The sequence below is a fragment of the Ruditapes philippinarum genome, unplaced genomic scaffold (genome assembly GCF_026571515.1).
Source record: "Ruditapes philippinarum isolate M1 unplaced genomic scaffold, ASM2657151v2 ctg4252_1_1_1_1, whole genome shotgun sequence".
In the NCBI taxonomy this organism is placed as follows: domain Eukaryota; kingdom Metazoa; phylum Mollusca; class Bivalvia; order Venerida; family Veneridae; genus Ruditapes; species Ruditapes philippinarum.
The window spans coordinates 340,077-367,158 of NW_026858509.1; the positions used below are offsets into that span (position 1 = coordinate 340,077).

The 27,082-nt window shown below is 32.6% G+C and overlaps 1 protein-coding gene across 1 annotated transcript in view; it reads left to right on the forward strand.

The window, feature by feature from the left end:
• LOC132753460 (uncharacterized) overlaps positions 1-27,082 on the forward strand; it is an 83,223-nt gene that overhangs the window by 53,448 nt on the left and 2,693 nt on the right. The window contains exons 43-63 of the mRNA XM_060743942.1: positions 848-1,485; positions 1,950-2,105; positions 2,389-2,494; positions 3,135-3,246; positions 5,802-5,917; positions 8,702-8,840; positions 14,357-14,523; positions 15,167-15,383; positions 15,871-15,947; positions 17,232-17,295; positions 18,155-18,355; positions 19,329-19,452; positions 19,944-20,058; positions 20,668-20,804; positions 21,073-21,185; positions 22,258-22,416; positions 22,726-22,888; positions 23,692-23,876; positions 24,148-24,396; positions 24,874-24,982; positions 26,534-26,702. Of these exons, the coding sequence (XP_060599925.1) occupies positions 848-1,485; positions 1,950-2,105; positions 2,389-2,494; positions 3,135-3,246; positions 5,802-5,917; positions 8,702-8,840; positions 14,357-14,523; positions 15,167-15,383; positions 15,871-15,947; positions 17,232-17,295; positions 18,155-18,355; positions 19,329-19,452; positions 19,944-20,058; positions 20,668-20,804; positions 21,073-21,185; positions 22,258-22,416; positions 22,726-22,888; positions 23,692-23,876; positions 24,148-24,396; positions 24,874-24,982; positions 26,534-26,702 (3,516 nt within the window). The remainder of the gene's footprint in view (positions 1-847; positions 1,486-1,949; positions 2,106-2,388; positions 2,495-3,134; positions 3,247-5,801; positions 5,918-8,701; positions 8,841-14,356; positions 14,524-15,166; positions 15,384-15,870; positions 15,948-17,231; positions 17,296-18,154; positions 18,356-19,328; positions 19,453-19,943; positions 20,059-20,667; positions 20,805-21,072; positions 21,186-22,257; positions 22,417-22,725; positions 22,889-23,691; positions 23,877-24,147; positions 24,397-24,873; positions 24,983-26,533; positions 26,703-27,082) is intronic.

Below are 27,082 nucleotides of genomic sequence, written 5' to 3' on the forward strand. Positions count from 1 at the left end.
TCTATGCATTATGACAATCTTCAAAATTGTATAGAAACAAAAAAAATCTGTTCCTACACTACTATATAGTGTACTGATTTAACAGGTGGCGCGATAGCTCAGCTGGTTAGACCACTGACTGTCACTCCTGAGGTTCCGGGTTCGATCCTGGGTAACACCCTTGGGATTTTTCAAAAACACTTTCAGTGTTTCCCGCCTAACTAGAGGTTTACTGGTACGAAACCCAGGTAATCCTCGCATGTATCAGTGCTATACACTGGGCATGTAAAAGAACCAAGGAATCTATTCAATAAGAGCTAGGGACTTGTTCCCGGATTTCCTTGTATCTCATAGCTGTCTCTAGTGTCTGCTGAGGTAAGGACCCTACTGGAAATAAGTGCTTGCACTTTCGTAGGTTATCCTTGACCGCCCGGTCTAAAGAAAATCAATCAATCAATCAATCAACCAGACTTTAAATTTATAAATTTAGGAAAATAAGAAACAGTGTCAAGGCAGTCTAATAAAGACCTATTTTGAGAAATTAAAACATTTTGTTTGTTTTTTGTTCAAAGTTGAATTCATTTGAAGTTTTCAGGGAGTATACCAGTTTACGCCATTTCCTACATAAATTTAGAATTGACGAAATGCTTTTGTAATTCATTGAAAACTTTGCATTAAAAAAATGAGACAGATGAATGAAGTATTGTTAAAGATTAAAAGCTTGTTACGTGAAAAATAAAAGGGTCAAACCCATTTAATACTTGGTGGAAATGAATTTGGTACCAGAGGCTATGAGACAGTAATTATAATTTTTCAGAGTAAATGGTGGTTTCTGAAATAGAATTTTTTTGTAAAATTTGATTTACAGGTATATTTCGGAAGTTGAAGTGTGCATCAAGAATAGTAAAGATTCCTGCTCTAACACGGCCATTACCGAGATAGACGCAATGTACAAGAAGATGATAGATGAAGTAGATGTTACATGTACAGACGATTTCCTGTCCTGCGCCGACACCTATGTAAATTACATAAACAAGATACTCAAGTGGAAGTCTTGTGTTGAACCAGAAGAGTCTGAGGAAACTGTATCTTCTGCAACAATAAAAGCCAGCTCTGGTAAATCAACAAAGTCGGCAACAGGAACAAAAGACACAGGCAAAAGTACAAAGACAACCTCAGAGAAGAGCAATGGTTCAAAGAAAAGCAATGGTTCAAAGAAAAGCAATGGTTCAAAGAAAAGCAGGAGAAGAAGGTCCGAGACTAAGGACACTAAGTCTAAGTCAAAGTCTAAGTCAAAGAGTGGAAGCAAAGTAAAGAGTGTGAAATCAACAAGTGCAGAAGCATCACCAAGCATTGATGTCACATCACTAGACAGGATGTGCAGCGTTTTTTTGAAGGCTTGGACTTGCGTTCAGAGTTCCTGGGACTCACTTGACAACAATGTTGTTATTGTTGTTAAGAAAACATTTACAGCATATCACAGCTCTGTCATGGACATCTGTAAAGGTACGTTCCCTTTTTCTTATAGCAGGCTTTTCTATAATCTGGTTTATTTTTGCTGTACAATATACTGAAGTTTTAACTATAAATTATTATGCAATACCTGTGATATAACAAAACATTCTTGCAAAACAGCAATTTTGCGGACAATTATTGCAGTTATATTGCTGACAATTATTGCAATACCATTTCCTGCGAGGTAACAAATTGTTATTGCAATACTTGCAATATTGCTTAGAATTAGTGCAGTTATATTGCTGACAATTATTGCAATACTTTTTCCTGCAAGATAACAAATCATTCTTGCAATACTTGTAATATTGCTTGCTGACAGTTACTGCAATGCCTGAGACATATTAAATTATTATTGAAATGCATGTGTCATAACCCATCATTATTGCAATACTTAGTTAGATTATTGCTGCTGAAAGTGAGAAGGGTTAACATTTTTAACATTTTTTTTATTGCAGGACATAAACCTGGTTTTTGTAACAAAGGTGGAAACATATTAGGATATGATGGGTGTCAGTCAGACTTTGATTGTAATAATGACCAGAAATGTTGTTACCTTGGCAACCAAGCAGATTCCAGCATAAATGTTGCCTGTGTTAATCCCAAATTCTATGGTAAGTTAAAGGTCACATTATTTGAACACAAAAGAGTTTAAATCTATTGTATTTCAGCCAATTACAAAGATTGCTATCTAAGTATAGCAGGTGCTTTATCTTAACTCTTATGTCAAACTGAAACTTTCTATCTTTTTAGAAAAAAAAGTAAACTGCATTTTTCAAATAATTTCTTATATTTAAACATTATTCCATCCTTCAATATTTCAATAAAATTGCATAAGTACCTTTTTTTGTCTTGCAGAAATTTTATTCTTTTTTAAATATTACATGTATATTAAAGGTCAAGAATGCTGTGAAGAGTTCCAGATTACGTCAACAAAAGTGCTGACGGTTGTGAAGTCTTTATACAGCCTGGTGGCGACAGATAATGGAAAGCAGTTCTGCAAGTATGTGTACATTTTTGTCAGAGAATAGGGACATCTTTGTTCACAAATAAATCAGGAGAAAACTGAAGTTTAAAAAGCTAAAAACATAAATTATGATTTTTTTCTTACATAGATCAACTGGGGCACTTGTAACAGAATGATATGCAAAAGTTAAATAAGAAATATACTTGTAAATAAATTGATGATTGTATTTTTGCGCTATTCTTATGTCGATTAAAGTGAAAAACATTGTAACGTTTTACAGTTTTTGGTAATTTTTCACAAGCAGAATGATTATTTTCAAAAAACAGAGTATATCAATAATTTGAAATATTGCACACAAGTTATTATTTTAGGCCTTCATCAAATGGGACATAAATCTCTAAAAAATATTTCCTGTCCTGTCATGTCAGAAAATCTCTGTGGAGTCCCTTTAATTACACTAAAATAAAGCATGAAATTTTTGTATGACTTTAACAGTGTTTCTTGACTTTTGAATAATGAAAAGTTATTCTGTGTAAATGTGGGTACTTACCGGTATATTTAAATGATGAAATCTATGACAATATTTCATTTAGACAAATAATGAAAACACAAAACTTGGCAACATTTTTTTGTTTTCTTGCTTAGTTTACACATTTGTTTCATTACTTTTTTTCAGAATATATTCAGAAGAAATGGAGTACATAAAGAAAACACTAACACTATCGTGTCCTGACCTGTACTTCAGCAGTATAAGAGAATCTTGGGCAATGTGCACTGGAGCTTATGAGGTAATTTTGCAATGTATATTACATATTTATACATAAAAAACAACAATTTTTATTGTTGTCTAATGCATGTAGAGGTTGTTTTCTTTTGTTGTTTTTTTTTCTTTTGTAAATATGTATTAAACTGTTATACTGAGCATGTGACTCTATTGATACTCTATTTTTTATTCATGCAAATGTTGGGATTTATTTAACCAGTATTTCTAGACAAATTGTACTAGTAACAGTTTACATATTATATATTTGTAGACAATTGCATACTTTTTGTTGTAACTTTGATAATATCAGACATATAGCTGGTTCCCTTTGGAATACCAACATAACTGTTTTGTAACATATATTACTAGCACATTTTCACCTTTGTAAATGTAATAACTTAACTGTAGTTTAAAAAAAAGCAATGTATGAGTCCCAAGTCTTGACAATGTCGGTTTTCACAAGACTTTGTTGTATTACATAGTTAGGAAAATATATAGGATCTGATGACTACTATTGTATTACATAGTTAGGAAACGATATAGGATCTGATGACTACTATTGTATTACATAGTTAGGAAACAATATAGGATCTGATGACTACTATTGTATAACATAGTTAGGAAATGATATAGGATCTGATGACTACTATTGTATTTCATAGTTAGGAAATGATATAGGATCTGATGACTACTGTTGTATTTCATAGTTAGGAAAAGATATAGGATCTGATGACTACTATTATATTACATAGTTAGGAAATGATATAGGATCTGATGACTACTATTGTATTACATAGTTATTAAATGATATAGGATCTGATGACTACTGTTGTATTACATAGTTATTAAATGATATAGGATCTGTTGACTACTGTTGTATTACATACATGTAGTTATGAAATGATATAGGATCTGTTGACTACTATTGTATTACATACGGTAGTTAGGAAATGATATAGGATCTGATGACTACTATTGTATTACATACGGTAGTTAGGAAATGATATAGGATCTGATGACTACTATAAGGCTCAGAACAAGTGGGAGATATGATTATGAGAGTAACAAGTTATTGTGATCCAATTTTCTTTGTCAATATTTTTGTATATAAGCGAGATAGGTTTTATTTTCCGATAAAAACTTATTGACAATTTAGATATTATAATGTTGAAGACCAAGGTTATAACTTTAAGATCAAGGTCATGATAGTAAAATCTATTGGTATTTTGTGACTGTGTTAATTAAAAAGCATATTTTTCCTCTATTCTTTGTGCTTTATAGCTGGAGGTACATATTTACAGAGCTGTCAGGTTTGTATATTGCACAGTATATAATATATAGTTATTATCCCCCGCCGAAAAATTTCGGCGGAGGATATAGAAATAGTCTCCGTCCGTCCGTCCGACCTTCTGTCCTTCCGTCCGTCCGTCCTTCCGTCTGACATTTTTGTCCGGAGCATATCTCTAAAAGTATTTGAGTTATCAACTTGAAACTTCATAGGTGGATAGACCTCATTGAGGAGGAGTGCAGTGCACAAGAATGATAACTCTACCTTGCATGATTTTTGAGTTATTGCCCTTTGTTATTTTTCAAAATTGATTTTTGTCCAGAGCATAACTCCAAAAGCCTATGAGATATTAACATGAAACTTCATAGGTGCATAGATTAACTCAGGAGGTGTGCAGTGCACAAGAATGATAACTCTACCTTTCATAATTTTTGATTTATTGCCCTTTGTTTTTTTCATACTTAATTTGTCACCTGAGAGGAGCATAACTCAAAAAGTGTGTGAGATATCAACATGAAATGTCATGTCATAGGTGGATAGATCTTATTGAGGAGGAATGTTGTGCGCAAGAATGATAACTCTTCCCTATACAATTTTTGAGTTATTGCCCTTTTTTTTTCATGCTATTTTGTCCAGAGCTTATCTCAAAAAGTATTTGAGGTATCAACTTTAAACTTCAAAGGTGGATGGATCTCATTGAGGAGAAGTGCAGTGCTTAAGAATGATAACTCTACCCTGCATTATTTTTGAGTTATTGCCCTTTGTTATTTTTCAAAATTAATTTTTGTCCAGAGCATAACTCAAAAAGCCTTTGAGATATCAAAATGAAACTTCATAGGTGCTAGATCTCTGACTCAGGAGGTGTGCACTGCACAAGAATGATAACTCTACCTTTTATAATTTTTGAGTTATTGCCCTTTGTTCTTTTTCATACTTTAATTTTTTCTCAAAAAGTATTTGAGGTATCAACTTGAAACTTCACAGGTGGATAGATTTTACTGAGGAGGGATGCAGCACACAATAATGATAACCTACCCTGCATTATTTTTCAGTAATTGCCCTTTGTTATTTTCAGCCATCAGTATTCACATAGGTTTCAAATCTGTAATCACTATAGCCATCAGTTTTCATTACCAAAAGACCTCTTAAAATAGAATTATTCCGCTCCACTACATATACATTCTTCCAATGAGCAAACACATTCGGCGGGGGATGGCCATGTTGACATGGCTCTTGTTGTACATATACTCATGTATCGGTCAAAAAGTAAAGGTTGTGTTGTGTTGTTGTAGAAATATTGTCTTGTTGAACCAACAACACCTCCCACGTGTGACGAGGCTGCAGCTCAACAATGTGTAGATATCTACGAGGAGCTAGAGGTTGGTGCAACCACCGGAGAAAAATGCGGGTAATTCTACTTATATTACAATATTCCTTCAGTTTGTTCAACAGCAATTCTCTTACTATATTTTTAAAATGTATGAAAAATAAAATGTTGACAAGTGAACAAAGAAAGTAATTTACACACTACAAATGAGATTACAAAAGAAAAGGCCAGAATATGTAAAATCAGCTCTTACTGTCAATACTGCAAAATCAGTCTTAGCTGTATGTACATGTAAAGACTTCTTTATTATTGTATTAGCCTTATTTAAAGGCACATTATGCCTCAGAACCAAATATTTTTCAGATGTAAAAAAGGCAAACAATATATCTTAATAACCAACTAAGCATGCACTTGTTTGGCACCATAACAGGAGGTCACTTTTTAGGTCCATAACTCAGGCATGGCTTTTGCTATATATGTGAACTTTAAAATTCATGGGTAAAGTCTTGTATGCAAGTCTCACATATCTTCTGGATCATAATAAGAGGTCACTTTCCAAGGCAAATAACTCTGGCCAGTATTTTGAATAAATTATTGCCCTTTATGAAATTACAAAGTTCTTTGCTTATAACAGGTTTCATGCAATATCAATCTTTAAAACTACTGAATGTATCCTTTTGAAACTCAATACATGTACATGCCCTCAGTATCATAATTAGAGATCACTGTCCAAGGCTGTAAGTCTTGGCATGAATTTTGTGTGAAACATGGTCCTTTAATGAATGGTTAACACATGTATGTCAGGTATTACATTTAGTGGTTTTAGTTTTTAGCTCACCTGTCACAAAGTGACAGGGTGAGCTTTTGTGATCGCTTTTCGTCCGGCGTCCGTCCGTCCGTCGTCCGTCCGTCGTCCGTCCGTCCGTCCGTCCGTAAACTTTTGCTTTAAATGACATCTCCTCATAAACCACTGAGCCAATTTCATCCAAACTTCACAGGAATGTTCCTTTGGTGGTCACCTTTAAAAATTGTTCAAAGAATTTAATTCCATGCAGAACTCTGGTTGCCATGGCAACCAAAAGAAAAAACTTTAAATATCTTCTTTTAAAAAACCATAAGAGCTAGAGCTTAGATATTTGGCATGAAACATCTTCTAGTGAGTGTCTACCAAGTTTGTTCAAATAAAAGCCCTGGGGTCAAAATTGGCCCCGCCCCTGGGGGTCATTGATTTTCCCTATATGCATATAGTAAAAACTTAAAAAATCTTCTTTTAAAGAACCGTAAGAGCTAGAGCTTAGATATTTGGCATGAAACATCTTCTAGTGAATGTCTACCAAGTTTGTTCAAATAAAAGCCCTGGGGTCAAAATTGACCCCGCCCCAGGGGGTCATAGATTTTCCCTATATGCATATAGTAAAAACTTAAAAAATCTTCTTTTAAAGAACCCAAAGAGCTAGAGCTAAGATATTAAGCATGAAACATCTTCTAGTGAGTGTCTACCAAGTTTGTTCAAATTAAAGCCCTGGGGTCAAAATTGGCCCCGCCCCGGGGGTCATTGATTTTCCCTATATGCATATAGTAAAAACTTAAAAAATCTTCTTTTAAAGAACCAGTAGAGCTAGAGCTTAGATATTTGGCATGAAACATATTCTAGTGAATGTCTACCAAGTTTGTTCAAATAAAAGCCCTGGGGTCAAAATTGACCCCGCCCCAGGGGGTCATAGATTTTCCCTATATGCATATAGTAAAAACTTAAAAAAATTTCTTTTAAAGAACCCAAAGAGCTAGAGCTAAGATATTTAGCATGAAACATCTTCTAGTGAGTGTCTACCAAGTTTGTTCAAATTAAAGCCCTGGGGTCAAAATTGGCCCCGCCCCGAGGGTCATTGATTTTCCCTATATGCATATGGTAAAAACTTAAAAAATCTTCTTTTAAAGAACCATAAGAGCTAGAGCTTAGATATTTGGCATGAAACATCTTCTAGTGAATGTCTACCAAGTTTGTTCAAATAAAAGCCCTGGGGTCAAAATTGACCCTGCCCCAGGGGGTCATAGATTTTCCCTATATGCATATAGTAAAAACTTAAAAAATCTTCTTTTAAAGAACCCAAAGAGCTAGAGCTAAGATATTTAGCATGAAACATCTTCTAATGAGTGTCTACCAAGTTTGTTCAAATAAAAGCTCTGGGGTCAAAATTGGCCCCGCCCCAGGGGGTCATTGATTTTCCCTATATGCATATAGTAAAAACTTAAAAAATCTTCTTTAAAAGAACTCAAAGAGCTAGAGCTAAGATATTTAGCATGAAACATGTTCTAATGGGTGTCTACCAAGTATGTTCAAATAAAAGCCCTGGGGTCAAAACTGGCCCGCCCGGGGGGGGTCATTGATTTTCCTTATATGTGTATAGCAAAAACTTAAAAATCTTCTTTGGAAAAACCCAAATAGCTAGAGTTTAGATATTAAGCATGAAACATCTTTAAGTAAATATCTACAAAGTTTGTTAAAATAAACGCCCGGGGGTCAAAACTGGCCCTGCCCCAGGGGTGACATTGTTTTTAACTATATGTGTATAGTAAAAACTTTAAAAATCTTCTTTTAAAAATGCCAATGAGCTAGAACTTAGATGTTTAGCATGAAACATCTTCTTATGGGTGTCTACCAAGTCTGTTCAAATAAACAAATAAAAGCCCTTGGGTAAAAATTGGCCCGGGGGTGGGGGGCCTATATACAGGTGAGCGACCTCAGGGCCATCATGGCCCTCTTGTTATTTTTCAGATATATTGCTTAAATGTTTACGATTCCATATTGTTTTTATACCTCAAATATATCCTTAAAGGAAGTCCACAATGTGTTGTATATTTCAGATACTATGATGAGATGATGTTGTGTGTAACAGCTATACTGAGACAATGTGAGGAAGGCTCTACTGTTATTGTTGACATCAATACCAAGACAAACAAAATAAAGAACTCTCTGATATGTGTAGATATACCAGAAGTGGAGGTAAATTGTCAACATTTTGTTTAATGGTTATCATATAATATCGTCATTATATTGTGGGTTTTTTTCATGGGAGACTCAGAGCAGAAGGTGAGAGGCTTTGTGGGATTCACATCTGTACCTCAAATGATTTTCATGAAACGTTAGTCATTTGACAAATGTTTGCCGCATAGACATGGTATGGCTCAAGGTCACTGTCACACTTGAAGGTCTTAAGCTTGAGCCTTTTTCTTTTGTCAACTTAATTTGACAAAATGCATATCACAGCCTTGGTATTTTAAGGTCAAGGTCATATCTGTAATGGAGGAACATGACCTGGAATAAATAGTTATCGTTTTGATTATATATCTAGATTAATTAAGGGTCATCAGTGGTGAGAAGTTAAGGTCATTCATTTCAAACCTCTTGCCCCTCAAGAAAGTCGTCATATAACCTATCCTGTGTTGGTGCAATGTAAAACCAAACGTGTACACAGGGTGGGGGAAAGGGGGATTAATTACGAAACTTAAAACAAAAACTTAAATTTTTTGTGGGAAATTTTTCTTGGGGGTAAAGATCGAGGGCTCGGCGCAAGACTATTCTAACTTGTATTTTGAAAAATTTTCAGGAAAGGGAAAAAATATGTTATTTTATTTTGATTTCATTTTTTGAAAAAAAATCCACAACCAATCTTATCAAAAAATAGCAGTAAGTTGTGTACATGTTCATTTTTTCAAGAAAAGTGTAAAATATGCATTTTATTGCCTACATGCTAACATAGCCTAGTATTGCACTAGAAAAGCTACTTTTTCCAGAATATTTATTGTGCAAAACTATTCTATCTTGAGTTAGAATACTTTAACACTATAAAATATGTCCCTTTGATTTCTAAATCTTGTGCAAAACTATTCTATCTTAAGATAGATTACTTTTGCAATAACTTGAAAGTTAAGAATATCTTTTATCTATCAAGTTAGAATATATGTTTACTTTTTGAAAGTAAAATTAATTTCTTAAATAATATTTTTTAAGGGATATTTGAGGGTTTCGGGCTGTTCTAAGACCATAATATATAACTATAATTTGATATTGTTACATATTTGCATAATTATAAGTAATTTATACCCTACTAAAATATATAGTAGGTACAAGTGATAGCAACCTTGACTTATTATCTCATACAAACACACAAATCGGGTAATAATTTTCATTCTAGTCATATCTTTTGTGTTTATACAAATTCTTAAAAGTGAAATCTGCAGATTCTTAATATTAATCCCCATGTTGAGGCAAAAGCCCTTGTTGCAAGTTTTTTATATGCATGACTCAGGGCACCATGTAAAATTAACTGAATGCAATGACGCAAAAAAATAAAATTATGAACATATGGTACTTTGTGCTAGAAAGCATTGCATGCATGCTTGGGCTGTGAATGCATCCTTGTTGATGCACAATTAAAGGACTGCTTTAACCCTCCATTATAGGAATTTTACTATCCTTTAAAGCTGCATGCCTCCAGATTTATGCTAATTTTCATGAAAAATTTGAAAATGTATTATAAAGTAAAACATTGTGAAGTGAAAAAAGAAAATTGTAAACAGTACTTACAACCCGTGTTAATTACCAAAAAGAGGTCAAAATATGCTAAAATAGCCCTTACTGCATTAGTAATGCAATAGAACTAAGGTTGAAAAATACTGCAAAATCGGTCATAATTCGCACATAACATGGAAATTATAACTTTTATCTTGAATCTTTATACTTTTCTTAAAATCTGAATACTTTTGTTTGGTTTGGCTTTATTGAAATATTTTGGTTCATCTGCAGGCATGCAGCTTTAAGTCTCTTATTATTTTTAATTTAAATAGGTACTGGTAAAAAATACATGATGTTTTACTAACACATTAGACATTTTGCAAATTTAAAAGATATATCATAATATCATTAATTCAATTTATAGAAAAATTGTTTTGTGACTATAAATTAACAAATATATTATGATCTTGCATGAAAAAAAATAAATTTCTATTCATTCCATCCTTTTTTATCGGTTTTAATCTTTTTTTCCTGACTTTTGCCAAATAACGACATGCGCTCTCATTAATGATGTCATAAAATCATGATGTCACATAGTTCTTGTTGAAAAATAATCCTGTCACCTTTTACGAAATTATGATACATTTTTGAATTGATATGACTATGTAGATAACTAGATATTTATGTGTTTCTCGTATTCAAGCACATTTTACTCATAATGGTGTGTATTCGGTATTTTTATGTATTTTAAGTTATATTCTTTTCATCCGCATTCAGATATAGTCTGGCTACTGTGATAATGATATTTTATAATTTCACTGTCCACTGAAAAGCATGTGATAAATGGAAATATTGTGAGAAATACACTTAGTTATAAGTATAATGTGATATATGATGAGAAGCACTTTAATATTTGCACAAATCAAACAAAATTAATGAAATACTACAGAATTAGTTTTTGAATATAAACATAATGTGATAAAGTAATATATAAGATGATACACAGAAAAAAATCAAAGTGCCTTAACACCATTAAAAACATATGAAATAAATGTAAAATTTGTTTATTTTGCATGTAAGGTCAAATAATATTTCATTTAATTTATTTGTGAACACCAGCAGTGTTATATTTTCACTTGTGGCTGTGTCAAAATATTGCATTGGGTGTTCATTTTATAATAGGTTTCAATCTTATCTTCTAATATACTAAACCCCACTTTAAAATGACTGAAATATTTTATCTAAGGAAACATTTTATTCTTTTAACATTTGTACTGGTAATTTATGTATATATTTTCAATAAATGATAGACACTATTGAAACATATAATAAAATACCCATATCTTGACCAAAATACACTGTTTCAAATTATTTGTGTGTGTGTGGACAATCACAACAAATAGGTAACAGGGCAAATTACCTCAGTGATGAAACAGAAATCATTCACATCCATATGGTGTATGTTTTGAGTCCCCTTGTTCCCATATTTTCTGTATGTGGAACATTTGAGTGTTTACAAGTTAAATATCATCATTATTATACCAATTGTGCAATGAATACTTATGTGATGGGATGTTTTCAAAATATTATTTAAATACGCATATGGGAGAAGAAAAAGGAACAACCAAAAAGGCAACAATATGCCTGTAACAGTATTAAAACAGTATATAATATTAAATCCCGGGATAAAGTATGCAAAATGGGCGATAATATTTTCTGACAATCAGTGTTTATGAAAGCATGCAGTTTTTATAGAAAGGTCTTTTCCAGTCTGACTAAAGTTCTGATCTACTTATTTCTTACATGTAGATCTGATTGCCCCCTTATTTGTTTAATCTTCATTGTGATTTGGATTTCCCAGGAAAGCTATTTTTAGCAATGAAATCAAACCGTCCTTTACATATAGGATTTATAAGACGAAGTATCAAAATATCATTTTCTGTTAAAGTAAACATAAGTATTGTTGATTTTTGATAGAAAAAAAATTGTTGAAGTGATGTGAAATGAACTGGAAATTAAAGACTGAATTTATAATGGGCATGCAGTTTACCTGCTGGCTATCTGGACAACACCATGTTTGTTCTCGAAATTGTGAAAATGACCTACTCAGTAATGGTTTTCCAGCCATTAAAATTAGAAACCATATCGCTTTCAAAATTGTAAAAGCTTGCTGATGATTGGCTGTTTGAAAGGTTATGAGAAGGCGACAACCAATTGGTGGTCGTCAGATCCTAATGCGTAGTGTTAATTAGAAGCTGATTTTAATCAGGACATCCTTAAGATTCATATTATTCCAGTTCAAATAGCATAATTTAAGTTTACAAGCCTGTACATAATTGTTTTCTTTCTTTGTATTTACAAAAGTATACTTTATAGTACTAGATTGATAATCTAGAAATACAATTTAGAGTTATGTGCTTATGAATGTTGAATTTTTTAAATTTTTAATTTTGAAAACTTCCAAAACTTTCACTGAATTTATGTATCTTCAGCAACCTTTATTAATATAGTAAAAAATTATTTTGTTTTTGAGGATTTATTTCTTAAAACAAGGATTGTTTTTACCAAAGCACATTCTTTTACATTTATGACAATTAAGTAATACTATAATATTTTGAAAATTAATCACTACTAAAATGTATCTTCTAAATTTTTAAAGAGTTTCATTAAATTTTGTGTTTTGTATTTAAATACACTTTTAAAATGTCAGTTTCTAAGAAATTGTAATCTTTGATTGGCAAACTTTGTAAAATCAAAAAGTGTTTTCCTGGGGCATAATTGTCAATTTTACAGTGGTCTCCTTAACTCAAGTAGGTTTGAACGGTTTAATACACCTCAAAGCTTCCTAAATAAAGGTTAATAATTTGTGCATACTGGCAACACTTCATTCAAATAAATATTTTTTTCTTTATTTTTGAATTAAATTTAATTCAGTGATGATTTTTGCATAATTGTATTGTCATAAAGCTTGTTTTATTCTTCTGTTGTTTTATTGAAATTTACTGAAAGCCAGTACTCAGGAGCACTTATCACTTTCTCCATCCAGTGAACTTGATTGGCCATAAACCATAAATCTTTAAATGTAAGCAACTTATATTCATCATTACTATAAACAAAGACTAAAAAGGGAAAATTTCTTCTAAAATTGTATAATACTGAGTTCTGATTTTTTTTTATTCTTTGTACAGAGAATTTGAAATGCCATGCAGTCAGTAAAATAAATTAATTACAAGTGTTTGAAATTGATTACACTTGGTATAAATATTAAAATGAGGAATCAAATTGTCTTCATCTTGAAAACAATGAAAGACAGGCAAAAACACATCAGAATATGTTTTAAAACTGTAAAATTCTGTAAAATATGATCAAAGAAAAAGTGTCATAAATATTCTTGTAATTTATGACATCATCAAAGCTTGTGATGACATCATCAAACTTTGTTTATTTTCAGTTAGAATAGTTTAAATAGCAAAAACTCCTGTTAACAGCATCTTTTATTTCGCTAGACTATTCTAACTTGAAGTTAGCATAGTCTTGCACAAAAGAATATCAAGCTTTTAACTTAAAAGTGATTGTCAAACTATTCTAACTTGAGTTAGAATAGTTTTGCACTGAATATATTATATCACCAGATAGAATATTTTCTTAAAATGTGTAAAACTTAAAAATTAGTGGGAAATTAATTATGTCCTTTTAACAGAACATGCATTGAAGGAATTTATACAAGAAAATGTCAAAAAAACATTTTCTGAAAAATATTGAGTTAGAATAGTCTTGCGCTGAGCCCTCGAGATGTTTTCTGCAAAACTCCTGTAAGTAAGATAATTGTGTAAATTGTGTAAAAATGTACAATAAATAAACAAAATATAGTTTCATCAATTCTGCTTTATGTTCAGTTTTCATTATTTACTGAATTTATATTTATGTGATAAATCATTAAAAAAGGATAAATGTTGGTTTTAAATGAGGAAAAAAATGGCTATGAAAGTTCTGTGTTCTTATAGCTCTCGGAACAGTGTAAGTCAGCAATTGTGATACAAGAGGGTGACTTACCTGGCAAAGCAATTGAGATAAAGCTGAAGGAAAGTCCCGAGACATACTGCGAAACAGGAAAGACCTGCGAGATTCACATAACATTTGATGTGACCGAGAATAGCAAAAAGAAACCAAAGTACGTTAAATAACTCTTGCAACATAGACTGTTATTTGTTTAGTGTCAAATTTGGTAAAACTGTTACTGAAGTCTTCAGGTTTTTTGTTGTTTTTTTTTTTAAAATGAACAATGCTTGACCTCTTCCTTTTATTATCTTAGAGAAATTACAAATATAAAAATGTTTGTTTTTCAATTTAATGCCAGTGCCCTTTCTGAAGACCTTAATCTTAGCTGGATGACATCTGCCATGTATGTCTTAACTAGTATTTTAACTAGTATTTGCATAAGGAAAGGGTAAAATTAATTGAAAAAAAAGGGTTTGGCTTAAGTTATAGATACATTTTAGATATGAATAACTCAATAAACTTACAAGGCAATTTATGATAGTGTTTCAATGAATTTATCATTTATATATAACCTTTACCCTGATGGCCACAACTGAATTTACCTGTTGGACAAGGGCTGACCAAGATCAGCTGGCACATCTTTGCCATCCTTAATCATGGTCTACACTGTTCACTATTCAGTCAGTATATATACATTTGTATTTGAATTATCCCTAAGAAATGATGAATGGTTTTATCCATTTTAAAAGATGAGCAAGTCCATATAAGATAATTAGGGTGGTAAGAGGATTAATGACAAGATTTCATGTCTACAGATGTTCCAATAAGAAAGAAATCCAGCAGATCCTACTTGGCAATAACTGTGACATGGTATTCACCAAAGATAATTGGAATGTGGCACAGACATTGACAATTTACGCCCGTCTTGATGGCAAGATAGATAACAACTTTACTGGAAAATTAAAAGTTACGGCAAAATTGTTTGTAGATGGCAAGGAAGTTCAGCAAAAGCCAGTTCTTCAAAAATGTTCGGTAGGTTTACATTAATATTTTTATTTACAGGGAATTATATTAAAAAGGACATCTATAGCAACTTTCGTGTGCTTTTTATGACAATAACTGTAATAAAGAGTGATGAATATACAGACCAACCTTTTCAGAACAACCCCCTTTGGGACACAAAGATTTTTTGGTTGTTGCAGAGAGGTGTTGCTGAACAGAGGTTAAATTTATTATGAAGTGTGACTTTGGGAAGAAATGATACATTTGTTATATAGAGTTTATTGCTGTACAGAGGGTTTTCTGTAGAGGTTTCACTGTATATACATATAAGATTTATTGCATTAGACTAAAACATCAATGATATTAAAAATGATATCCATGCAATCAAATCAGTTATTATTATTATGATTTTTATCATTGTTATTATTATTAATATTTTTATTATTATTATTAATAATATCATTGTTATTTTTATTGTTTCTATAAGTGAACATGTTACTATTTTTATTAATTTCAGATTGTGGTAAAGGACAGGGACTCAGATGGTTTATGTGGAAGCACTAACGATCCACATTTAACAACATTTGATGGCTTGTATGAAACTGATTGTTTAAATTGTATAATTCTTTTAGTTTATAAGCTGATAGGCATACTATTTAATTCCAGCTAGCTAACTGAAGATGGTGGTTCTACACAAATGCCTGTTTAATATACCTTAAATAATGCACAAGGGATACCTGGTTCTACACAAATGCCTGTTTAATATACCTTAAATAATGCACGAAGGGATACCTGGTTCTACACAAATGCCTGTTTAATATACCTTGAATAATGCACAAAGGGATACCTGGTTCTACACAAATGCCTGTTTAATATACCTTAGATAATGCACGAAGGGATACCTGATTCTACACAAATGCCTGTTTAATATACCTTAAATAATGCACGAAGGGATACCTGGTTCTACACAAATGCCTGTTTAATATACCTTAGATAATGCACAAAGGGATACCTGGTTCTACACAAATGCCTGTTTAATATACCTTAGATAATGCACAAAGGGATACCTGGTTCTACACAAATGCCTGTTTAATATACCTTAGATAATGCACAAAGGGATACCTGGTTCTACACAAATGCCTGTTTAATATACCTTAAATAATGCACGAAGGGATACCTGGTTCTACACAAATGCCTGTTTAATATACCTTAGATAATGCACAAAGGGATACCTGGTTCTACACAAATGCCTGTTTAATATACCTTGAATAATGCACAAAGGGATACCTGGTTCTACACAAATGCCTGTTTAATATACCTTAGATAATGCACAAAGGGATACCTGGTTCTACAGAAATGCCTGTTTAATATACCTTAAATAATTTACGAAGGGATACCTGGTTCTACACAAATGCCTGTTTAATATACCTTAGATAATGACAAAGGGAAACCTGAGGCCTTCCTCTACCAATAATGCTGGAAAGTTGCCATATGACTTTCATATAGTGTTGGTGTGTCTTAAACCCAACAGATAAATAAAACTTGGGTCCAACTTTCCTCAACCTCCTCATTCAGTTCTTGCATTGTCCTTATTAATGAATGTCAAAATTTAGTTTTAGGACTGCTGTAACAAAATATAGAACAACATTTTTTTTGTTTGTTTTTTTTTTGGTTTTATGCACACCAGCAAAACTTAGGTCATATGGTGCTGAAACAGGAAAGATGATGTAAGTGGTGCAGGACCATCATAGCGCTTGATTGAAAATACATGTTTTTTTTATAAAATGGCATATTCACATATCTTTAAGGTTAAGTCAGGATTCGTAATGCAAGTTTTAATTTTTTGAAGTCCTGTCTGATATATTGTTTGTTTTACAGGAAGTATGATATGATGGGTAAAGGAGAATTCGTCATGTACAGACACACAGAATTGCCATACGAGGTAAGATCTGTTTGGCCATTGAAGTAAAGTCTTTTCAACTTAAATATATTAAAAAATATATTAATTTTCATCCAATATTACGGACTGTCAAGTATCATGGTGTCACCTTATAAACCCACTATTTTTATAAAATTTATTTCATAAATAACCTATTGACACTCTAACCACAGGGAAGGGTAATGTTAGACCTGTGCCACCAGTATAGAGGCAGGACCTACTTGTACATTTATACAGACTGACCAGTCTCTATATTGTCTGCTGTCCAATTTCAATATTTTGATATTGGAACTTCTTAAAGAAACCTAGTTAAGGAACTCAACTGAGGATCAAAAGCCTAAAACATGAAGATATGCAAAAGATAAATAAGAAACAGACTCAGAAATAATTAGAAAATAATATTTTTATGTTATTCATTGTCTGATTTGAGTAAGAAGTGTTGGAACGCTTTTCAACTTTTGGTCATTTTTCACAATTAGAATAATCATTCTGAAAAAATAGAGTGAACATATGATCTAAAAGTTTGCACACAAGTTATTGATGTAGATCTACATCAAATGGGACACTTATCTGGAAAAATAATTTCCAGTCCCATCATGTCAAAAAACCTCAGAGGAGTCCCTATTAAACTATTAACAGACTCATGTAATCTCAAAGTAGGACAAATCAATTTCAGACTGTCAGATTCAACAGGATAAAGATTATCTCTTACCATGCAAATTGATAACAAAACCTTTTACAAAGACTACTAGTCAGTAGAGACCACCTTTGTACCATTGTTCCAAGGCTTATTTAAGGACATTTTTAGCTCGACCCTTTTTTTTACTGTATTTTGATTTGTATAATTTGACTTGTTTGATAGGTGCGAATCCTCACTACAAAATGCAAGTGGGGTAAAAACGGTCCCAAGGCATCATGTAACTGTGGAGTTAGCATTAAAGCCGGTGATGACGTGTTCTTTCTCAGCAGATGTACAAGAAAAACTACTAAAGAAATATTACTGAATGAGCCTTTAACAGAGGGTTTCAGAATATTTGAAGGCAAATGGAAGAAGTCATACACTGTAAGTTATTATTAGTAAATAACAATATTTGGAATGGTTATAATACGGGGAAGTCAAAGTCCGAGCCCGGGCTTTGGCTTGCCCGGCTATAGACTACACGTGTATATTTAAAAGAAAATTCAAATTAAAAAAAAAAAAAATATATATATAGAATTCTATACCTATCAATGCACCGCCATTTACAATGTAACTCAATGATAAAGGGCGGTGTATTCCGATTATGGAACAAATCTCAACTTTTCGGATTAATAATTATAGTCGAGTGTTCCGAGTGAAAATGGAAGTGGGTACATATAATGCCGAATGACACCTTTAAAACGGAAAAATGAAAGGATTTTTTTACTGACTTCCCCGTTCATAGGCTTTGCCTAATTTCATATTAGATATATATGTGGCTATATATATTAATTGAATTGAGAGCTACAGATGCCATATGGAATCTCTTTTTTGAGTTTTTTTGTTAAAAATGCTTATGATTTATAAGAAACTATCCTGTTACAGTCTTTGTAAAGTATCATACAAATTTGGTCACTCTTGAACTGATATGCATATTTACATTAAAAAAATTGTGTATTATACAATGTTTGTACCTTATGTGTGTGAGATCAAGTATTTAACATATGAAAAAATCAAACCAGTCTACTATCTCTGCAGATATTTAGCTGGTAAATTTGTATAATGAAAAAATATTCAGTCAATTTTTTGTGTGCACACATAAAACTGGTAATGCTGTCTTAATATTAAAAAAAAAACACTTGTCAACTTTTTTTTGCACCTTTGGTAAAATTGCATTAAAAAAATCAACCAGTCAACTTTTCACCCAAATCATTGGTTTATATTGTTTATGTTCATATTTTGTCAATATTATTATATTTATATTTGATAATTAACAAAATAAAATGGCTGCCACTTTAGCCAAGGGAGCTAAATATTGTAAAATTTGTAAATAACTTATTCCTTTTGTTTGTTCCAGGTCCTCTTACCATCTGGTCTTACAGTGTTTATCAAATTTTCAAAGAGTAAAATGCTCAAAGCTCCATCAAAACTTATCAGTGTTCACATCAAGCCTTCTGCAGTAGATTATGGAAAAACAAGAGGTTTGTTTGATTGTTTTCTTTATTTTATGTTGAACCTTAAACTGAATGCTGGAACACTGGATGCAATAAGCCTTTGCCACCAGTATAGAGCCAGGCCAGTTTTCTAATCTGTACATTCTGACCAAGCACTTTACTGTCGGTAGCTTAGCTTGTGTATAGTAATATTTTTAATTCCCTTAAACTTTGAATAGAATTATTTCAGATTCAAAACTAAGCAACTCCATTTCACTAATTCAGAAGGTTGAAAGTTATTAGGAAATTTTTCAATTTGTTTTGTCTGTGATTGATGTCTTCTAAGAAAAAAAGCTTTATTTTTTGCTGACAATTCAAAGAACATTAAGCTTACTTGTCTTGACAAGTTGCAGTTGTTAGACAAGAGGCATAGTTCTGAAAACAGTATTTTTAGAGTTATGCCCCTTTTTAACTTAGAATTCTTTTAACAGACAATTTGTTTTAATTTAAATAGATGAAATATTATGTTTACTTTCCAGGTTTATGTGGTATATATGATGGAAATGAGAAAAATGATATACATGACGTTGATGGCAATGTTTTCAAAAATATTGATATTAAGGACTACACTCAGTCTTGGGCCAAAGCATGGCAGTAAGGAATTCTTTTCTTTTTTGAAGTTACAAATTGTGATTAAACAATATCCTACTAGTTTGGGATGTAAAATATTTGTTTTTAATCTAGTTTAATTGACCAGCAAATTTAAATTTCAACTACTACTAGAACAGTTCTTAGTTATGAACAGTGTAGGCAATATAGGTGGGATTGAGCCATTTTTTACCTTCCACCTGTCCCTGCACTCTAGGGCTAATGCAATGGATATCCAATGCTCAGTGCAAAAGTATTAAGTGGAGATTTTACCACATGAAAGTCTTAACAGGAGAGAACCTCTGCTAGGGTTGGTTATCCTATAGTGAAAGTCCCCACAGTTCAAAAGATTTGGGGTGTGGAGGGAGTGAGTGCTAGGATTAAAAGTGGCAGGGGCAAGTCATTGATTCCTTGAGCAAGAAACTTTACACTCATTACTCAGTACTGGTTGGTTCTAGGAATGGATTTGAAAGTGTCTTTATAGTTTGCTACACAATCAAACTAAAATAAATTCTGTATAAAGCAAAAATGACTTAGTGGAATTACGGCCTTTACCTTTACTCATATTTTATATAATGCTTGCAGATCTAATAATTAACTTTGTTCTCATTACAGAGTCACTGGCACATACCTGATGGAAGGTGTTTCAGCTGATCCTTTTGTTACAGACTTAGCCAGCTCATGTTCACTCACTGAAGGTCAATGTGCCTGTAACCTCCAGGACCTCTTTGAAACCTGTGAAATTGACTTAGGTAAAATGTTAATTTCAGCATACATTGTAAATTAATGTACTAAAAGAAAGTTTTACACTAGATCTAGCTGGACATTTCCTTTACTGTTATAATTTCTGATCAGGACTGTATCTTTTTTAGAAGTTACATGTATAGCTACGTACTTAATTCTGTTCTGTTCCAAAAGCCTTAACTTCATTTCCTTAAATTTGCGAATTTGCTTCAGCATTGGGTGAAAGTCATTGAATTTATTGAGACTTTTATCGTTTCTGATTTTATATGTGAACAGAAAATGATATCTCACGAGATGTAACAATTACACAAATTGGAAAGAAGAGGCGAAAGAGACAGCTTATAAATCCATTACTAGAGTTAGGCATTGACGAAAATGAACAACCAGAGGTAAGCAGATATGAGTTGCGTCATGACAAAACCAACATAGTGCGTTTGCGACCAGCATGGATCCAGACCAGCCTGCGCGTCCGCGCAGTCTGATCAGGATCCATGCTGTTCGCTATCAGTTTCTCTACTTGTTATAGGGTCTGTAAGCGAACAGCATGGATCCTGATCAGACTGCAGGGATCCATGGTCTGGATCTATGCTGGTCGCAAACGCACTATGTTGGTTTTGTTACAGTATAATCTCTGTAGAGCAACTGTACAGGTTGATAATTAGAAACACCCTTTAGGTGACAAAGATTTCAGATTTTGTTGAGAGGTGATGCACCAGATAGTATAATGGCTGATTTACACCATGTCATGTTTTTTACTTCTTTGCCACCAAAAATGCAAAACACAAATGGACATCAAAGTTACAGATGGAATGCGCCCTCCTTCTGTCATATTTTTGCTCGAAAATCCGAAAAAAGCAAACAACACAAAGAGAGGACTAAGTCCAACTTTGTTGTCCCTTCATGTTTTAGCATTTTCTTATTTTGAGGTGAAGAAGCTAAAATAGAACATGGCGTAAATCAGCTCTCATAACATAGGTATATTTTATTGTTAAGTTTATTTAGCCCTTCCTCTGCTCTCCCCCCACCTCACAGCTGTGGGTTCGAGCCTCGTTATAGACTTTGGACTATTACATGTGAGGAAGCTATCCAGTTAGCATACAAAAGGTTGGTAGTTCTACGCAGGTTACTGCCAGTGCCTGAAATAATGTATGAATGGGCACTTGATGTCTTCTGCCATCAGTAATGCTGGAAAGTCCTGTATGACATTTACAGTATGACGTAAAATCCAACAAAGCAAACAATTTTCAAAACAAACAATTTTTTTTAGTCAAGAAAATTGGATATAATTAAAATACCAAGTAGATCTAGATAACATTTTAGCAAACAAATGAGAAGTTAGTCAATTGATTATTTATTGCTGATTTACATGTAGACAAAATTGTTGTAGATTTGAAATTATAGCCTCATAAAATTATAAAATATACTCTGAGTACTTAAAGGTTTTCTTCAATTTAAACACAGATTGCAGTGTTCCCGACAGAATCTGGAATTACATATGAACAAGCTAATGAAACTTGTTACAATGCCCTCACTGGTGCTGATTTTGCAGATACTTGTGCTAATATTCTTCCACCAAATGAACTGTCTGATAATCTTCTTAATTGTGTAAATGACATAAAGGTAAGTACTTACATGTATTTTGTTACCTGTACTTATTGTGAAAAGAATCTGACAAGGTGTTTAATTCTGAAAGCAATATTATCATTACTTATGCCCCTTTTTAACTAAGAATTATTTTAACAGACGAGCATTAATACTGCATTTGGTGCATTTCTCAAGATTGCTTTTCATTCACACAGCATTGGTTAACTGAGGAACTTTATGAATCTGATAAACATAATTCTCTATTTATGTCAACATACCCTTGTTTTACATTAATTTGTTAGTATCTAATTAATGATATACATGTATTTTTTTTCAAACATAAAGGTGGATGACGACCTTAATTCAGATTTTATCCAATCAGCTATTGATGATGTGAGTAAACGATGTGAAGAAACCGCCAAATCCAGTACAAATACCTCGCTCATTGATGGAATAAAGGATGTCACATGTCCTGGACAATGTTCTGGTCGCGGTTCATGTAGCAATGGTATGTTGAAATATATTTGTGTGTTGTAGTTTTAATTACGTTAATTTACCTTGCGGTTTATTTAAGTGTGACAGAAACAAGATATTTATGTGATGATTTCTATAATTTTAATATTTGCATGAATATAAAGAGAGAGGAATTTCAAGTTTTCCCTATAATAATAACAGAAGTTGATAACATCGAGTGGTATGAAAATAGATATTTCATGAGTGGCGGTACAATTACATTTATTTACAATTTGAAAGTCTTTCCCCTAAATTGTGTGTACTGGCAGAATTTAGATAAAAAAAGTCCATCAAGACACTAGTAAAAATATCGAAAATATGTTTCACTGCAGTGAAAAATTTTTAACAGTGAAAATATAAAAAAATGAAAATACACATTTGATTTCATCAATGTTTCATTTAAATGACTGAAATAACTTCTTAACATTTATAGAAGCAAGGTATACTCATAATCATCATAAAAGTCATAAACACACAAAAGTCATAAACACACAAAAGAATAATAAAATCATATAAAAGGATGCTATATTATTTAACATTGTGTTGTTGTTTTTTTTCCTAATTTCTATCTTTTCTTCATTTACTCACAAATATTTTAACAATGAGTTAAAGTCATTTAAAGTCTCACACAAGCTAGATAATTTGCAGTTTCAGGTTTGTTACTTGCTTGTATTTCTGAAGCCCACTTTGCCTGGCAATATCACCCGCAAGAGAGTTTGTCAGTAACCAGACGGAAAAATTGTTACAGACCTCACCACTGTGAAATAAAAAATATTTGTGTTTGTTTTTTTACACTAGGTACTTGTACATGTAATGAGGGCTTCCAGGCAGAAGATTGTTCTATAGATATCAGTGCGCCACCAGAACTTACGGCTCTTAGCTCCACTTTGTGTTCATCTACATTAGATAATGCTTGCAACAGTGTGACTCTTGATGGTGGTGACTTTATACAGGGAGCTTCTTGTCACTTGAGAGCTGTACAGGTAAATTCAAAATTTCGACTTTCATATATAAATATTTCAGCATAATGTTATAACGTATATATTATGAAATTTACCAGTTATAAATGCAGGATGTGAAAATGAAAAACACATCTAAAAGTGACAATTCTAAGCTGGCTACAATTTTTATGAAATTCACAACATTTACATATTTTAGATTTTCAGGGTTAAAAATGTGTTTGTCTGTGCAGTATAGCAATTCCTCTATGTCATTGAATGATAATTCTGATTCATAAGCTTTCTATTTCTTTAGGTGACTGAAACTGGTATAGATAGGACAGGCTCAACAGTGAAAGTTGTTCCTGCACAATGGATCTCTGTAGATGAAGTTACCTGTAGCTTGTCAGAATCTGGTTCCCTGCCTTTACATGCAGTTCTTGTATCTGTCAGTAACAATGGAGAGGCAACCAGTTCCAGTGTAGAGCATCTATTTATAGCTCACAATCCTGTTTGCTTCAGTTGTACTCGGGAAGACCAGGCAGTAGGAAAGTGTGTGAAAGAGGTATGATAATTATATACCTTAAAGGCTTTTCTCTTGTAAGCTATTTGGTTTGACCCTCTTATGTGAAGTTTTTTTTTAAATCTCAAAACCTTACAAAGAACTGTTTAGTTTCTGCTTTGATGAAGTGTCTAGTTTTTGCTTGGACCGTCATATAAGAAAGAGTCTACTTTTTGCTTTTTGATCATCTTATTTCTTGCTTTGACTGTCTTATAAGAATGGTTCTAGTTTTTGCTTTGACCGTCTTATAAGAAGATGCTTTGATTTTGGTTTGATTAAAAGAAGGGTTGAATTTTTAGAAAAGAAAATGCTGGTCTTTTGAATAGTTTCCGGGTTTCATTGTCTTTAAGTTTAGCCCAAGGTATATTATAAAGCAGTATTTGTACACTTACTTTACTATTTTACTTGTAAATGGAGGCATGCTGCTATAAGCTTTAATATCATCTAATTTATGTTGTTTTTTTTCCGTTTCTTTTGTAGAGAGCAAGTTGCTATGTGGATGGTAAATGTTATAGACCACTTGATCCTAACCCGTCTAACCCATGTTATATATGTGATGTTTATACACAACAAATGATCTATAATGTTTGTAAGTAATCAGTGTTACTTTGTTTACTAGTTCTTTAAATCCTTAAAAGCACATTATGCCCCAGAAATGCTATCATATTTATTTCCCAAAACTCTTTTTTTATTTTGGGTATCTTGTTACAGTTTCCAAAAATTACTCACTTGCCATATAAATTAACCATCTTTGCTTCTTTTGTTTTGCTGGCAATTGCTATAATTATAGTGAATTAGTATTTTTTGTGGAAGTAAAAATACTTTGTTTTTACATTTTGCAAACGTTACAACACATCACTTCGAATTCAACACTACTTTTCGTCGGTATTTAAATATGTAACAATCCATTATTGAACCATTATTCAACAATGTTTGATATTTTAAAAGAATTTTATAATAATGAATTTCTGGGGTGTAATGTGCCTTTAACCTACTACTGAAAGTGATTAGCCCATTGTAATCTGCATAGAACTAGGTCAGCCTGCAAAAACCTCTAGTTTGGCCAGGCTGTATACAGTTTGTTTAATTATGGTTCTATTATGTTGCTTTAATTCTATCTTGATTAATTAAATTATGGTCAGTTCTAGAATTAAAAGTTGGGCAAATCCATTTAATAAAATCAGCAGCTTAATAGTACGGTGACAATTGGTGTGCTGAATCTAAGTGAAATTCTCATAACAGTATCGCTGATGATCGTCAGTTTTACAAGTCGCTGGTGGTCGCAAGTAATCGTAAGCTCTAGTGTGACTGGGGTTTAAGTGAAATTCTCATAACAGTAGAACAAATTGTGTTATATACCAAAATGACCGCAAATGTATCTTATATCAAGAAATGGTGGCATAATTTTCTTTATGTGGTGCGGGCTGAGAAATCCAGGATGGCGTCCAAGATGGCCGCCACAATTTGTTTATTGAAGGAAATTTTATAAGACATATGCAGTTTTGTTATCTAGAAATATAAGTGTTCCAGCAAAGTAGGTGGTGATTTTGCCGAGTGGTTTAATGCGTCAGACTAGTAATCAAAATATTGCTGACTGTAATAACAGTATAGGTTCAAACCCTGACAGGGGCTAGCCATTGTTTTTTTTTGCAAGGAACTTTACATTCATTACTTATAGGTAGCTGGTTGATTCCAGAAACAGATTTGAGAGAGTGTATATAGCTTCCTACGAAACTGAACTACAATAAATTTCAAAAATCCCAACCATCTATTTACTTGTTTCAAACTTTTTTTTATCCATTTAAAAGGGGCCATCAATTAGGGTACCATAATCCATGCTATTGTAATTATGAATTATTGTTAATTTATATCTGCTGTGTATCTGTAAAAAAAATTATGGTCAGTATTGGATGGTTCCTTGACCCATGATACTGATCTTATGAATAGGGAGAATAAATGGGGTCACCCTTATTGTTGGTAAGGGCAGCAACTTCTACAACTAAAATACTGCTGTTTTTAGTCATATAAAACCACACAGCGAACAAATGAATGAAACTGACATATTTGCTTGGTGTTAAGAAGGGTTTCTACTCTGTACTAATGAAAAATTTTTAATATTAAGTATTTCAATTTTGAACAGCTGACAGTTGCCCTGCATCAACAACTACTACCACAGATGTGCCAAACCAGGAAAATCAGAAGGCTCGAGAGATGAACGATTCTCTGGTTATAGGACTATCAGCTGGTGCCGCTGGATTTGTCCTCGTTTTAGTTATTATAGCTGCCATGGTCATGTACATGAAACACCTGTAAGTTTCTGACTTAATTTCTAGTTAAACATAGTATCTTAATGCTTACTAGCAATGCTGACCTTACTTAATATATTAGTTCTACTTTTGACTTTGGAATAGTCAATTTGCAGTTCCAGGGTTTTAGTTGTACAATGCTGAATTTGAACACAGTTTAGTTTAGTCATACTGCAATGATATGCCCGTTGACTTTATTCTAAACTAGGGACATAGGTCTAGTACTACTACCAATGTTGTCAAAAGGTCAAAATATTAAGGTCAAACATAAGGTAAGTACATGGGCATCAATAAAAAACAACAAATAGAATCTATTCAATAGAATAAAACACAACTTAGGTCAGGTGATTATTTGATAACCATATTACTACAAAATAACTTTT